The sequence below is a fragment of the Phocoena sinus genome, chromosome 16, assembly GCF_008692025.1.
Source record: "Phocoena sinus isolate mPhoSin1 chromosome 16, mPhoSin1.pri, whole genome shotgun sequence".
NCBI lineage: Eukaryota > Metazoa > Chordata > Mammalia > Artiodactyla > Phocoenidae > Phocoena > Phocoena sinus.
The window spans coordinates 21,189,804-21,205,494 of NC_045778.1; the positions used below are offsets into that span (position 1 = coordinate 21,189,804).

At 40.1% G+C, this 15,691-nt stretch overlaps 2 protein-coding genes across 4 annotated transcripts in view; one reads left to right on the top strand and one right to left on the bottom strand.

Moving 5' to 3' along the window:
- Nucleotides 1-15,691, top strand: part of TET1 (tet methylcytosine dioxygenase 1) — a 130,258-nt gene that overhangs the window by 56,685 nt on the left and 57,882 nt on the right. The gene's annotated exons all lie outside the window — the stretch shown is intronic.
- LOC116742009 (60S ribosomal protein L32-like) lies at nucleotides 12,739-13,146 on the bottom strand. Its single transcript, XM_032609254.1, has one exon. The coding sequence runs from the start codon at nucleotides 13,144-13,146 to the stop codon at nucleotides 12,739-12,741; it is 408 nt and encodes a 135-aa protein (XP_032465145.1).

Genomic DNA, 15,691 nt, shown 5'->3' on the forward strand with positions numbered 1-15,691 from the left:
GATAGGACAACTGAGAAACTGACTTTGTGATTTTATTTTAATTAATTTCAAATTTAAAACTCAAGCAAAGTGAAATATTTTCCCATTAAATACAACTTTATTTTGGTACCATTACATTTTACTTTAACCATTGAATATTTAGCACTGAATTGTGATTCATTAAGTATAAAATATACAATAATTTTCATAGGTTTTATATAAAAAAGTAAAATATCTGATTTTTTTTTTTTTTGCGGTACGGGGGCCTCTCACCGCTGTGGCCCCTCCCATCGCGGAGCACAGGCCCCGGACGCGCAGGCCCAGCGGCCATGGCTCACGGGCCCAGCCGCTCCGCGGCATGCGGGATTCTCCCAGACCAGGGCACGAACCCGCGTCCCCTGCATCGGCAGGCGGACTCCCAACCACTGCGCCACCAGGGAAGCCCCATATCTGATCATTTTTATATTAATTCCATGTTGAAATAATATGTTTGATATGGTGGCTTTAATAGAAATATATTAAAATTTATTTCACATGTTTCTTTGTACCTAAAGAAAATACCTCCTAAAACCTTTAAAATGATTTCTGTAGCCCACGTTGTATTTCCATTGGACAGTGCTTCCTTGGAAGAATATGAAGGTTTGGGACTGCTACATTCTGGAAGCCAATCCAATTCTGAAATTAATCTACTAAGGGTACAAGGTGAAAGATTAGGTTCTGAAAATGTTTGTTATCTAACACCCATTAGAACGTGAAGCCACTGCAATGAGAAGCTCACGGTGCAGCAACGAAGACCCAATGCAGCCAAAAATAAATAAAAAATTTTTTTTAAAAAAGAGCTGGTACCTTTTTTCTCCTATTAACCATACCTAAAGCATGTTATGGGTACTCCATAAACGTGTTGAATGAATGTAGTGAGGCAGGGCAGTAGGAATGGGGAACGCAGGGATAAATGGAAGAGATTTTTAAGTAATAAGATCCATCGAACTTTGTAGCTGAATTTGGGTCTTGAACTAGGAGGCTTCTTAGAAGACTCATGGATCATTAGGTGGATTTGGGGGTTAAAGCAGGCCCCGAGGACAAGGTTATTCTTTAACTTTTAGATGTGGTTCCATTTTTTTGTTTTTTTTAAAGGTTAGTTTCTTTTTTGTTTTAATTTATACATTTTATTTATTCATTTTTGGCTGCTTTGGGTCTTAGTTGTGTGCGGGCTTTCTCTAGTTGCGGTGAGCGGGGGCTGCTCTTTGCTGTGGTGCACGGGCTTCTTATTGCGGTGGCTTCTCTTGTTGCGGAGCACGGCCTCTAGGCACGTGGGCTTCAGTAGTTGTGGCACACGGGCTCAGGAATTGTGGCTCATGGGCTTAGTTGCTCTGCAGCATGTGGGATCTTCCCAGACCAGAGTTTGAACCCGTGTCCCCTGCAGGCAGATTCTTAACCACTGTGCCACCAGGAAAGCCCCAAGATGTGGTTCAGTTTTAATTGCCAGGTGAAGATGTCCAGTTGGTGGATGACTGAATTTGACATTCAGGAGAAATATCTTGTCTTGTTGTGAGAATTAACAGCAAATAAGCGTAGACTGAAGGGCAAGTATGTGGATAAACGGGCGATTGGAGATGAGGTAAAGGGAGACACTATCGTTTATAAGTGGGCAGAGAAGCCAGCCAGGGAGACTGAAATGATGCACAGAGAATTGAAGGGAGGATCTTAAGTGAGAAATGCTATCAAAAGATATTCTGCAAGTCCACTGAATTTGGTATTGGACTACACTGGTGAATCTTGGGTAGTTTCAGTGAGGTGGTGGGAGCAGAAGCCTAATTACAATGGGTTGAAGAGTGCAGGATAGATAGGGTGATTGCAGTTTGGAGGAGTTCTTTGTAAAATAGGACAGTGAGGTAGGGTGGGAGCTAAATATTTCTGGAGGATTTCGTTTTCTTAAAAAAAGAAAAGATTTAAATTTGTTATAGCCTGTGGGGAAGGAGGTAGTTGGGAAAGATTTACAGATCTTTGGCTCCAGAATGCTCTCTGATTTTTCTATTAGGAATGTGTAAATACCTCTGTGCATACCATCACCAGCTAAGTGCTGAATAAATACTCAGTGTTCTTGACGATTATATTCTTATTCTTAGAAAGTCTAAACTGAAATAGACATATTTTCTTCAAAGGAACACCTTGGAGGAAGGGAGTAGAGACCCAAAGCCACATGGGCGATGTGGAAAGAACTAAAAGCTGAAACCTGTCTTGATGCCTTGTAGGATCATGAATTAACTAGTTATCTGATGGCCTTCTGGAAGGAGTTAGGTGAGGCAAGGTCCTTGAATATTATCTTTGATTGAGGGAGCATTCCAGGTGGGGTGACTTGACAGAAGCCAAACCCTAATGGAAAACAGGATTACAAATCTCCTGAAATCTTGAGGAGCATTTAAGTGCCATTAACAAAAAAAAAAAGAGAAAGAAATAAAAAGTGCATATAAACTGAATTTGTAAAGAACTAGTGTGATTGGATTAATAATCTGTAATTTGTATGTCATTCTTTTGTTTTTTAATTAATATGGCAATTCATATTGGGGTACTAATTAATATCAAGAAGTTTTCAACGAATTTTAGTCTCCTTAATTATATGAAAACTAACAATTTTATTTAACTACTTTAAGTTAATTTCTTTTTTTTTAAAACATCTTTATTGGGGTATAATTGCTTTACAATGGTGTGTTTAGTTTCTGTTGTATAACGAAGTGAATCAGATATACATATACATATATCATCATATCTCCTCCCTCTTGCATCTCCCTCCCACCCTCCCTATCCCACCCCTCTAGGTGAATACAAAGCACGGAGCTGATCTCCCTGTGCTATACAGCTGCTTCCCACTAGCTATCTATTTTACGTTTGGTAGTGTATATATGTCCATGCCACTCTCTCACTTTGTCCCAGCTTACCCTTCCCCCTCCCTGTGTCCTCATGTCCATTCTCTGCATCTGTGTCTTTATTCCTGTCTTGCCCCTAGGTTCTTCAGAACCTTTTTTTTTAAGATTCCATATATATATGTGTTAGCTTACAGTATTTGTTTTTTCTCTTTCTGACTTACTTCACTCTGTATGACAGTCTCTAGGTCCATCCACTTCCCTACAACTAACTCAATTTCGTTTCTTTTTATGGGTAACATTCCATTGTATATATGTGCCACATCTTGTTTATCCATTCATCTGTCGATGGACACTTAGCTTGATTCCATGTCCTGGCTATTGTAAATAGAGCTGCAATGAACATTGTGGTACATGACTCTTTGAATTATGGTTTTCTCAGGGTATATGCCCAGTAGTGGGATTGCTGGGTTGTATAGTAGTTCTATTTTTAGTTTTTTAAGGAACCTCCATACTGTTCTCCATAGTGGCTATATCAATTTACATTCTCATCAACAGTGCAAGAGGGTTTCCTTTTCTCCACACCCTCTCCAGCATTTATTGTTTGTAGATTTTTTGATGATGGCCATCATCAAAATGGCCGGTGTGAGGTGATACCTCATTGCAGTTTTGATTTGCATTTCTCTAATGATTAGTCATGTTGAGCATCCTTTCATGTGTTTGTTGGCAGTCTGTATATCTTTGGAGAAATGTCTATTTAGGTCTTCTGCCCCCCTTTTTTTTTTTTTTTTTTTTTGCGTTACGCGGGCCTCTCACTGTTGTGGCCTCTCCCGTTGCGGAGCACAGGCTCCGGACGTGCAAGCTCAGCGGCCATGGCTCACGGGCCCAGCCGCTCCGCGGCATGTGGGATCTTCCCGGACCGGGGCACGAACCCGCGTCCGCTGCATCGGCAGGTGGACTCTCAACCACTGCGCCACCAGGGAAGACCCTGCCCATTTTTTTTATTGGTTTGTTTGTTTTTTTGATATTGAGCTTCATGAGCTACTTGTATATTTTGGAGATTAATCCTTTGGCAGTTGATTCATTTGCAAATATTTTCTCCCATTCTGAGAGTTGTCTTTTCATCTTGCTTATGGTTTCCTTTGCTGTGCAAAAGCTTCTAAGTTTCATTAGGTCCCATTTGTTTATTTTTGGTTTTATTTCCATTTCTCTAGGAGGTGGGTCAAAAAGGATCTTGCTGTGATTTATGTCATAGAGTGTTCTCCCTATGTTTTCCTCTAAGAGTTTTATAGTGTCTGGCCTTACATTTAGGACTTTAATCCATTTTGAATTTATTTTTGTGTATCGTGTTAGGGAGTGTTCTAATGTCATTCTTTACATGTAGCTGTTTCAGTTTCCCAGCACCACTTATAGAAGAGGCTGTCTTTTCTGCGTTGTATAGTCTTGCCTCCTTAATCAAAGATAAGGTGACCATATGTATGTGGGTTTATCTCTGGGCTTTCTATCCTGTTCCATTGATCTATATTTCTGTTTTTGTGCCAGTACCATACTGTCTTGATTACTGTAGCTTTGTAGTATAGTCTGAAGTCAGGGACCCTGATTCCTCCAGCTCCATTTTTCTTTCTCAAGATTGCCTTGGGGCAGCTTCCCCGGTGGCGTAGTGGTTGAGAGTCCGCCTGTCAATGCAGGGGACACGGGTTCGAGCCCTGGTGCAGGAAGATCCCACATGCCGCGGAGCAACTAAGCCCATGCGCCACAACTACTGAGCCTGTGTGCGCACCTAGTGCCCGTGCTCCGCAACAAGGGAAGCCACCTTAATGAGAAGCCCGCTCACCACAGCGAAGAGCAGCCCCCGCTCGCCGCAACTAGAGAAAGCCCATGCAGCAACAAAGACCCAATGCAGCCATAAATAAATAAATTTGAAAAAAAAAAAAAAAGATTGCCTTGGCTATTTGGGGTCTTTTGTGTTTCCATACAAATTGTGAAAATTTTTGTTCTAGTTCTGTGAAAAATGCCATTTGTAGTTTGATAGGGATTGCACTGAGTCTGTAGATTGCTTTGGGTGTATAGTCATTTTCACAATGTTGATTGTTCCAATCCAAGAACATGGTATACCTCTCCATCTGTTTGTATCATCTTTAATTTCTTTCATCAGTGTCTTACAGTTTTCTACATACAGGTCTTTTGTCTCCTTAGGTAGGTTTATTCCTAGGTATTTTATTCTTTTTCTTGCAATGGTAAATGGGAGTGTTTCCTTAATTTTCCTTTCAGATTTTCATCATTAGTGTATAGGAATGCAAGAGGTTTCTGTGCATTAATTTTGTATCCTGATGCTTTACCAAATTCATTGATTAGCTCAAGTAGTTTTTGGTAGGATCTTTAGGATTCTCTAGGTATAGTATCATGTCATCTACAAACAGTGACAATTTTACTTCTTCTTTTCTGATTTGGATTTCTTTTATTTATTTTTCTTCTCTGATTGCTGTGGCTAGTACTTCCAAAACTATGTTGAATAATAGTGGTGAGAGTGGCAACCTTGTCTTTTTCCTGGTATTAGTGGAAATGGTTTCAGCTTTTCACCATTGAGAATGATGTTCGCTGTGTGTTTGTCATATATGGCCTTTATTATGTTGAGGTAAGTTCCCTCTGCCTACTTTCTGGAGGGTTTTTATCATAAATGGGTGTTGAATTTTGTCAAAAGCTTTTTCTGCATCTATTGAGATGATCATATGGTTTTTCTCCTTCAATTTGTTAATATGGTTTATCACATTGATTGATTTGCGTATATTGAAGAATCCTTGCATTCCTGGGATAAACCTCACTTGATCATGGTGTATGATCCTTTTAATGTGCTGTTGGATTTTGTTTGCTAGTATTTTGTTGAGGATTTTTGTATCTTTGTTCATCAGTGATATTGGCCTCTATTTTTCTTTTTTTGTGACATCTTTGTCTGGTTTTGGTATCAGGGTGATGGTGGCCTCATAGAATGAGTTTGGGAGTGTCCTTCCCTCTGCTATATTTTGGAAGAGATTGAGAAGGATAGGTGTTAGCTTTTCTCTCAATGTTTGATAGAATTCACCTGTAAAGCCATCTGGTCCTGGGCTTTTGTTTGTTGGAAGATTTTAAATCACAGTTTCAATTTCAGTGCTTGTGATTGGTCTGTTTATATTTTCTGTTTCTTCCTGGTTCAGTTTCAGGAGGTTGTGCTTTTCTAAGAACTTGTCCATTTCTTCCAGGTTGTCCATTTTATTGGCATACAGTTGCTTGGAGTAACCTCTCATGATCCTTTGTATTTCTGCAGTGTCAGAAACTAACAATTTTGAGGAAAAAGTTATGCTAGAAGGTAAAACATGTAAGGGTTATCCAGAAGTAAAGAGGGTTATAAGCCAAGGAACATTTGCGGGAGGAAATAGACAGTGACCTCTGACTGCTTCCTTAAGAACTAGATTCTAAATTGTGTTCCAGTTTCACTCCTTTCTGTAATAAGTTTGCGTGAACCCAGCGTGCATATACTGAATTTGGAGATTAAGTTATGCTATTTTGAATAGCAGTGTTGTACTGCTACAACTCACAAACAGATGAATAAAATTAGACCTAAGAGAAAAACAGATACTGTATGCTAATGCATATATATGGAAGTTTAAAAATTGGTACTGATTAACCTAGTGGCATGGCAGGAATAAAAACACACATGTAGAGAACAGAATTGAGGGCACAGGGAGGGAAGGGGAAGCCTGGATGAAGTGAGAGAGTAGCATTGATATATATATACTACCAAATGTAAAATGGGTGGCTAGTGGGAAACTGCTACATAGCACAAGGAGATCAACTCGATGCTTTGTGAGGACCTAGAGGGATGGGATAGGGAGGGTGGGAGGGAAGCTCAAGAGGGAGGGCATATGGGGATATATGTATACATATAGCTGATTCACTTTGTTATACAGCAGAAACTAAGACAACATTGTAAAGCAATTATACTTCAATAAAGATGTGAAGAAAAAAAAAAGCAGGCCAGTCAGTTCAGAAAGATAATTCCCACAATCTAACAAAGGAAACTTCCATAGGAGCTGTGTTGTTCTTTTTAGTTCTAAGCATCTATGGCAATCTTAGTTCAGTAAGCATTAGTAAATATTAGTAAGTAAAGGAATTTGTTTTAAATGTTAATACTTACTTGCTGCTGACAGGATTATTTTTAGGACAGTGCATTTGGTTAAACACTAGGACCTTGTGACTAACACTAGGACCTCTCTAAAGAGACATTTGGTTTGAATTTTGGCTCAGAGCATTGATCTGACTTTGGCTAGTGAGTTAACCTTATCAGAACCTTCCTTGTTAGAAGACTGGAGAAGTGAATACGATTTTTTTTTTTTGGCTGTGCCACACAGCTTGTGGGATCTCAGTTCCCCAACCAGGAATTGAACCTGGCCCCTGGCAGTGAGAGCACCAAGTCCTAAGCACTGTACCGCCAGGGAATTCCTGTAAATACCTTTATCTCAGTAGGAAAATTAAATGAGGTAATTCATATAAAGTGCTTATAATGATGCCTGGCAAGCAGTACATGCTCAATACATATGTAATAGCTATTAATAAATATTCTTTTCTTAATTGTGGATTTGAGACTGGAATTACTGAGTTTTTGCCATATATTGAAGGACATGTAGAAAAAGAACTACCTAATATGTATTTTTCCCTAAATAGTTCGTTTCTACACATAAGATCCAACACTTATAAATGTGTATAAATAAGTTGTTTGATTTAATCCCCACAATAAACCTTTTCAGTCAGTGCTATTACTAGTCTTGATTTATCTTTTTTTTTAATTAATTAATTTATTTATTTTTGGCTGTGTTGGGTCTTCGTTTCTATGCGAGGGCTTTCGCTAGTTGCGGCGAGCAGGGCCCACTCTTCATTGCGGTGCGCGGGCCTCTCACTGTCGCGGCCTCTCGTTGTGGAGCGCAGGCTCCAGACGCGCAGGCTCAGTAGTTGTGGCTCACGGGCCCAGTTGCCCCGCGGCATGTGGGATCTTCCCGGACCAGGGCTCGAACCCGTGTCCCCTGCATTGGCAGGCGGATTCTTAACCACTGCGCCACCAGGGAAGCCCCGATTTATCTTTTTAAATTTATTTTTTATTGAAGTAGAGTTGAATTACAATGTTGTGTTAATTACTGCTGTACAGCAGAGTGACTCAGTTATACATATATATACTTTCATTTTCATATTCTTTTCCATTATAGTTTATCACAAGATATTGAATATAGATAGCTCCCTGTGCTATACAGTAGTGATTTATCTTTTTTAATAATTTTTTTAAATCCTGAGAAATTATTATTATTTTTAAATTGAAGTATAGTTGATTTATAATATCGTGTTACTTTTAGGTGTACAGCACAGCAATTCAGGTATATATATATATGTATATATGAATATATATAACACACACAGATATTCTTTTTCAGATTCTTTTGCCTTATAGGTTATTAAAAAATATTGAGTATAATTCCATGTGCCATATAATAGGTCTTTGTTGGTTATCTATTTTATGTATAGTAGTGTGTATAAGTTAATCCCATAGTCTTGATTTATTTTAAGGAAACTGGGGCTCAATTAGCAAGGACTCGCTCTATGCCATGTGGTTGGTAAGCAGTCGGAGAGTCACCAGTTTGATTCCAGTAAAGCTCACGTTATTAAAAATATATGAAACAGTTAAGATACATAAAAAGTGTAAAGAATAATAATTGGGGACTTCCCTGGTGGTCCAGTGGTTAAAACTCCGCACTTTCAATGCAGGGGGTGTGAGTTTGATCCCTGGTTGGGGAACTGTGATCCCACATGCCGTGAGGTGTGGCCAAAAAAAAAAAAATACACTGAACATGAGAGTTGGTTATTAACTTTAAGCATGGATAGGATTGTTCATGAAAAGTGCGAAGAACAAAAAGTCTGTGGGTTTTGACTTAGAATCCTCTAAGGAATGGGCTCAGGGGGACACACCCACAACCAAGGGACAGACACGCAAGAGTGAGGCTCCAGGGGAGACCTAGATTATAGTTTCAGTTGAGAATCTCCTTGGGGATCCACAAAAGAGCAGGTTAGGTGTATGATATTTAAGGAATGATTGGACTTGGCAGTTAAGAACTCATTTATAACCTTGGGGGATAACTACTTAAAATATTTGAATCAGGAGGGAATTTGATGGGATGATAGCTTGAGGCAGATTTGGGGTCTGACAGGCTTTTTGTCTTTTGTTGTTACATGAATTAACCCATTTATTGTAGGCTAGCAATGTTACCAATGGTGGACCTTCCACTGGTCTTACAGTTCCTTCAGTCAGATTTTATAGCGATGGTAGGAGCGGTACTGTAGGTCTAGGCATCACCTGCAAGCTTTTCAGGAACCATGGCACCAGATCCCCAAAACTCATCTCTTCATTTTGGTTTTGCCACCAGAGAAACAAGTGTACTTGGCGTGCTGGCTGATTTCAGTTTTCTTCACCGTCTTCCTGAGGGAGGCAGCATAATGGGCCCGTATTTACCGACAATCCTGACCTTAGTGCTTTTAGCATTGTCACCACAAACTAGCTCCAAGCCCAGAGAGTGGATTTTTATCTTTTTGACTGGGAATAAATTATACTGACTCTTAGCTCCAGAGGAAGAGGTCTAGGACTAGGTCATCTGTGACTACAGAGGTTTAGCTCTTAGGTCAGTTTTGTATACATTTGGAACTAATCTGCAATTAACTTGGTTTTTTTTGTTGTTGTTGTTTTTTGTTTTTATTTGCGGTACGCGGGCCTCTCACAGTTGTGGCCTCCCGGACGCGCAGGCTCAGCGGCCATGGCTCACGGGCCCAGCCGCTCCGCGGCATGTGGGATCTTTCCAGACTGGGGCACGAACCCGTGTCCCCTGCATAGGCAGGCGGACTCTCAACCACTGAGCCACCAGGGAAGCCCCTAACTTGGTTTTTGATTAAATAGAAGTTGTCCCTCCCTTTAGTAACTCTCCTCCTTTGCCCCACCCCCAAGTTAAAGGAATTACTTTGGATACTAAGACCCTGTGGCCAAACGAGGGTGGAGTTTTTGTTTGGGGATAAGAATAAAAACATTAGAAAAGCTGTCTGGATCTGGTGTCTGGATCTGACTGAGAGAATTGGGAAACATTTGAAGTTTCTGCCATGGCTCCTATTCGGCGCAAGCTTGGAAAAGCCGTAAGTCCGTATGGCAATGAGGTAGGGCAGGTGGGGACGCATGCTGACCTAGTTCCTTAGACTCCCCCTCTCCTGGCTGACCCAGCCCTGCCTTTCTGTGGCCTTTGAACCCCTCACCGGGTGGCTCTAGGCAAACTGGAGAAACAGAGATCAGAGGCAAAGCTCAGAGAATGTTAGGGCTACAAAACTTGGTCGGGCAGGTATTCCCTTTTTATGCCTAGAAAAGAGGAAAAAGAGAGCTTAATGGCTGGGATTCTGGAGAAGGTAATTTGACTGCTATACGAAAATAAGGTAGCTTTTTGCAGGTCCCCTGTGAAGGAGGATATTTTTGGTGTATGTGTGCTAAATGTTCATTTTAGAATCCCCTTGGGCGGATCTTTGATGAGTAGCTGGTTCATCTTTACTTTTGACTTAAATTTGGTTTTGTTATCAAGCAGTTGTGGTGAGCATTGTATGGTGGTAGGTTGCAGAGCAGGGCTGATCTCCATGCTTCTTTTTAGAGGATGTGGGAGGGAAAATACAGTATCAGGCATGATTGTGTCATCTTAAAGGCAAAATTAATGGAGGCCCCAGCGGTTCTCCCTCAAAATTTTCTCCAAGCTCTCAATTTCCAGGTTGAGAACGTAGATTTTGAAGGTTTCACTTCTGATTAGGAATAAATGCGCTGTGGGCTGCTCCCCCTGTTCTACATGTTTTTAAAATTGTTTTTTACTCTGAGGGGGTTTATATTGGTGGGGGGGCAGGGCGAAAAAATCTTAGATATTACAAGGGGGCCACAGTACGTAAGCAGATACCCACAATATCTGTCGTATTAAGATCTCACGGGGAGGGCTATTAGGGAAAAAAATGTTTTAAAAGACTCCTGCAGGGACTTCCCTGGCGGTCCAATGATTAAGACTCAGCGCTTGGGCTTCCCTGGTGGCGCAGTGGTTGAGAGTCCGCCTGCCGATGCAGGGGACACGGGTTCGTGCCCCGGTCTGGGAAGGTCCCACATGCCGCGGAGCAGCTGGGCCCGAGAGCCATGGCTGCTGAGCCTGCGCGTCCACAGCCTGTGCTCCACAGCGGGAAAGGCCACAGCAGTGAGAGGCCCGTGTACCACAAAAAAAAAAAAAAAAAGACTCAGCGCTTCCACTGCGGGGTGGGGGTGGCGGGGTGGGGTGTTAGATCCCTGGTTGGGGAACTAAGATCCCACATGCCCACGGGGCAGCCAAAAAAAAACCCAAAAAACTAAAAGACTCCTGCAGTCAGGGATGAAAAAAAATGAAAAGAAAGTTGAGAAACACACTGATCTACCTGTGTAGTAAAGGTCATAGTCTTGTAGGACCACATCTCTGAACATGCTTCGAAAGTCTTTATTTTTTCATGTGATCTGGGTACCTGTTTCTTGATACAGGACATGCAGCATGTAAGGAATGTGAGTGTGTGTTGGGAGGAGCTACAGTCAGATCCGGTCCATAGGGCAGGGTCATTTCAGAATAAAATACCCCTTTGCTCAGTGTCATTTGAGCTCCTTCAAGAGCGGGTGTAAGAGTATCCTGATGATAGGAATGTGGAAAAATGACAAGATGGAGGGGGCCTGGGAACTACTGGACCCAGATCTGATCTAAGGAGTTCAACATTCCTGTTAGTTAAGAGTGCGAACAACCTATAATCTTGAAATGGGTATAGAGTGGAAGACAGACAACTAGGGGAGTTTTAATCACTTACTGTCTTGTAAACTGTTCCCTTGGGCCCTTTAGGAGTAGCAGAGGACAGCAGTGGGACCGAAGGGGGAGGGGTGTTGGAGGAGGAGGAGAAGAGACACAAACAGGTGGGTAGGTGGCAAGAGTTTGGTGTCCCCGGAGTGTACATGAAACTTGAGGGGATAAAACAGCCACCATTCCAATATTCTTGAAACACTTCACTTCCTTCAGAGAGTTGGCTTCTCTTTAGAGATAAATGTTAACAATAATAATTTGAGATTCAAGATAGATGTTCAGGAAATACACTATACCTAAGCAGATTAAATGTCAATAAAATCTTCATTAAAACAATGTAGCCACTGGGGCCTGGGTTAGTGCTCTCAGTGGTGTCATGGAGACAGCTCCTTCCAGCTCACTAGATGTGTGCATTTCTTCCCAACTCTTGCTCAGGTGGTCACACTAATAGTTTACAATCCACCGTGGTGGGTGTATTTACACCACAAAAATTGGCCAACCCTACAAAACAGGGCTTTCTCCCCACCACTTCCCAAGTTGATTGTTAAACATTTACCAGAATACCACTGAGTACAGTTTCTATAATACAAATGTTGACAGTTGTATATACCCTTCCTGAAATATCTTAAACAAATATTAGCAAATACATATGTACTCTGCGCTCTTCCTTTTGCGCTAATTTGTTTGTAATTTGATACTACATAAACTATTCTGCATTTAGGTTTTTTCACTTAATTGTACCCTAGAAATCTTTCCATAGAGTGCTTTGTCAATTTTTGGTTTAATTTTAAAGGAAACATATTAAAAAGTCAAAACAGTGTTTAATCAGATCTGGGTCTAAATAGTTCCCAGGCCTCCTTGCTGTTTTCTCACTGTCAGGTATTGCTCCTAAACTAAACTCTTCCTATTCAGCATTAGTTTCTTTTGTATGCTTCCATAGTTTCTTTTTTTTTAGCCGAGTTTTATGGTTTTATTAACACAAACTAAATGTGTACGTGAGCTGTCTATTCATTTTCTTCGCTGAGCAGCCTGGCGTTGGGATTGCTGATTCTGATGGCCAGCTGGGCTGCTCTTTCCACAATGGCTTTTTGGTTCTTGGAGGAGAGGTTGTGAGCAATCTCAGCATAGTAAACTTTGCTGCACATCAGCCTCACTTCAAGCTCCTTGACCAGGTGGATCAGGAACTTACGGAAGCTGCTGGGCAGCATGTGCTTTGTTTTCTTGTTGCTCCCGTTACTGATGTTGGGCATCAAGATCTGGCCCTTGAATCTCCTGCACACCCTGTTGTCAGTGCCTCTGGGTTTCCACCAGTTCCGCTTAATTTTGACATATTGGTCTGACTGGTGCCAGATGAATTTCTTGGTCCTCTTTTTGATGATCTTGGGCTTCACGGGGTGTCTGAGGGCAGCCATGATGCCGAGTTGGAGACGGCTGCCACCTCCGAAGGCAGTGCTGAGGAAGAGCTGTATTCTTCCAGAGTTTCTTTATGCAAATATGAATGTGTATATTATTTCTTTTTATACAAAAAGATATATTTCATATGCAAGTACTATATTTTTAAAAACATATTTTGGACATCTTTGCCTATTAGCTCTGGAACTTTTTATCATTCTTTTATTTATTAATTTATTTGTTTATTTATTTTTGGCTGCGTTGGGTCTTGTTGCTGCGCGCAGGCTTTCTCTAGTTGCAGCTAGCGGGGGCTACTCTTTGTTGCGGTGCACGGGCTTCTCACTGCGGTGGCTTCTCTTGTTGCAGAGCACGGGCTCTAGGCTCGTGGGCTTCAGGAGTTGTGGCACACGGGCTTCAGTAGTTGTGGCATGCAGGTTGAGTAGTTGTGGGCTGTAGAGTGCAGGCTCAGTAGTTGTGGCCCACAGGCTTAGTTGCTCTGCGGCAGGTGGGATCTTCCCAGACCAGGGCTGGAACCCCTGTCCCCTGCATTGGCAGGCGGATTCTTAACCACTGCACCACCAGGGAAATCCCTATCATCCTTTTTTATAGTTGCAAGGCATTATATTATATTATATTATATCACAATTGAATTAGTCTGCTACAGATGGACACTGGGATATTTTCAGCTGTTAAAATATACAAAGCTGTCAAAACATGTAATTATATGCAGGTATAACTAAGATAAATTTCAAACTGCTGTATTAAAGTTGCACTTAATTTTGATAGTTAATTATTGCCAAATTGCCCTAGGAGTAATTGCATAGGGGTTGCACTATTTTATACTTCCACCAACATTTTATGAAAGTTTATCTCCCTACAGCTTGCCCAAGGGTCTAGGTGGTCAAACTTTTTCATTGTTATTCTGATAAATGAAAAATGTTATCTGTGTCACTTTAATTTGCATTTCTTTTAATGTTGAGCACCTTTTCACAGTGTCTTCATCAGGGTTGTATGAAGATTAATGAGTTACTGCAAGTAAGGAGTATATTAGAATACAGCTAACTTTTTTTGAATTATAACTATTGTAATGAAATTGTGCTCTCAGTGATAGCTCATCATCACTGTGCTCTTGAGTCATATTATCTCATCTAATTCCCATCACAATCATATATGATCTCTTAGAAGGAAGAAACTATAGTTTAGGCCAAGTACCGTCTCCTGGGTCACACAATTCCTAAGGATTGCTCTCTTCCCTTCCCCATCTTAGTGTTCAAGATTAACCAGTAATAGCACATAGGTTAGTTTCTTTTCTTTTCAACACTTTTATTTAAAAACAAACCTATGTATAGTTTGTTTAGATGTATGTATGTTTTATTTAGATGTATCTATTTAAAAAGTTGATTTTATGCGTTTTTAAAAATTGAGGTATAGTTTATTTAAAATATTATATATTATAGTTATATATAAAATATTTATATACAAAATATTATATAATTGTATGTTATAGTTTCAGGTATACAACATAGTGATTCAAAATTTTTATATAGATTATATATTCCATTTAAAGTTATTATAAAATATTGGTTATATTCCCTGTGCTGTACACTAGATCCTTATAACATTTATTTTATACATAGTAGTTGATACATCTTAATTCCCTACCCCTATCTTGACCCTTCCCCCTTTCCTCTCCCCATTGATAACCACTGGCTTATTCTCTACATCTGGGATTCTGTTTCTGTTTTGTTATATTCATTCATTTGTTTTATTTTTTAGATACCACATATAAGTGATATCATACAGTATTTGTCTTTCTCTGTCTGACTTATTTCACTAAGAATAATATTCTCCAAGTCCATCCCTGTTGTTGCAAATGGCAAAATTTCATTCCTTTTTATGGCTGAGTAGTATTCCATTGTATATAATATATACCACATCTTCTTTATCCATTCATCTGTTGGTGGACACTTAGTTTGCTTCCATATCTTGGCTATTTAAATAATCCTGCTATGAACATTTGGGTACATGTATCTTTTTGAATTATTGTTTTCATTTTCTTTAGATATACCTAAGAGTGGAATCACTGAATCATATGGTAGTTCTATTTTTAGTTTATTGAGGAATCTCCATACCGTTTTCCACAGTGGCTGCACTAATTTTTATTCCTACCAACAGTGTACGAGCGTTCCCTTTTCTCCACATCCTCACCAACATTTGTTACTTGTGGTCTTCTTGCTGATAGCCATTCTGATGTGAGGTGATATCTCGTTATGGTTTTGATTTGCATTTTTCTGAAGATTAGTGATGTTGAACATCTTTTCATGTGCCTTTTAGCCATCTATATATCTTCATAAAAATGTCCATTCAAATCTTCTCACCATTTTTTAATTGCCTGCGTTTTTTTTATATTGAGTTGTATGAGCTGTTTATTTTGAATACTAACACTTTATTGGTCATATCATTTGCAAATATTTTCTCTCATTTAGTAGGTTGTCTTTTCATTCTGTTGATGGTTTCCTATGCTGTGCAAAGCTTTTAAATTTAATTAGATTCCATTTGTTTATT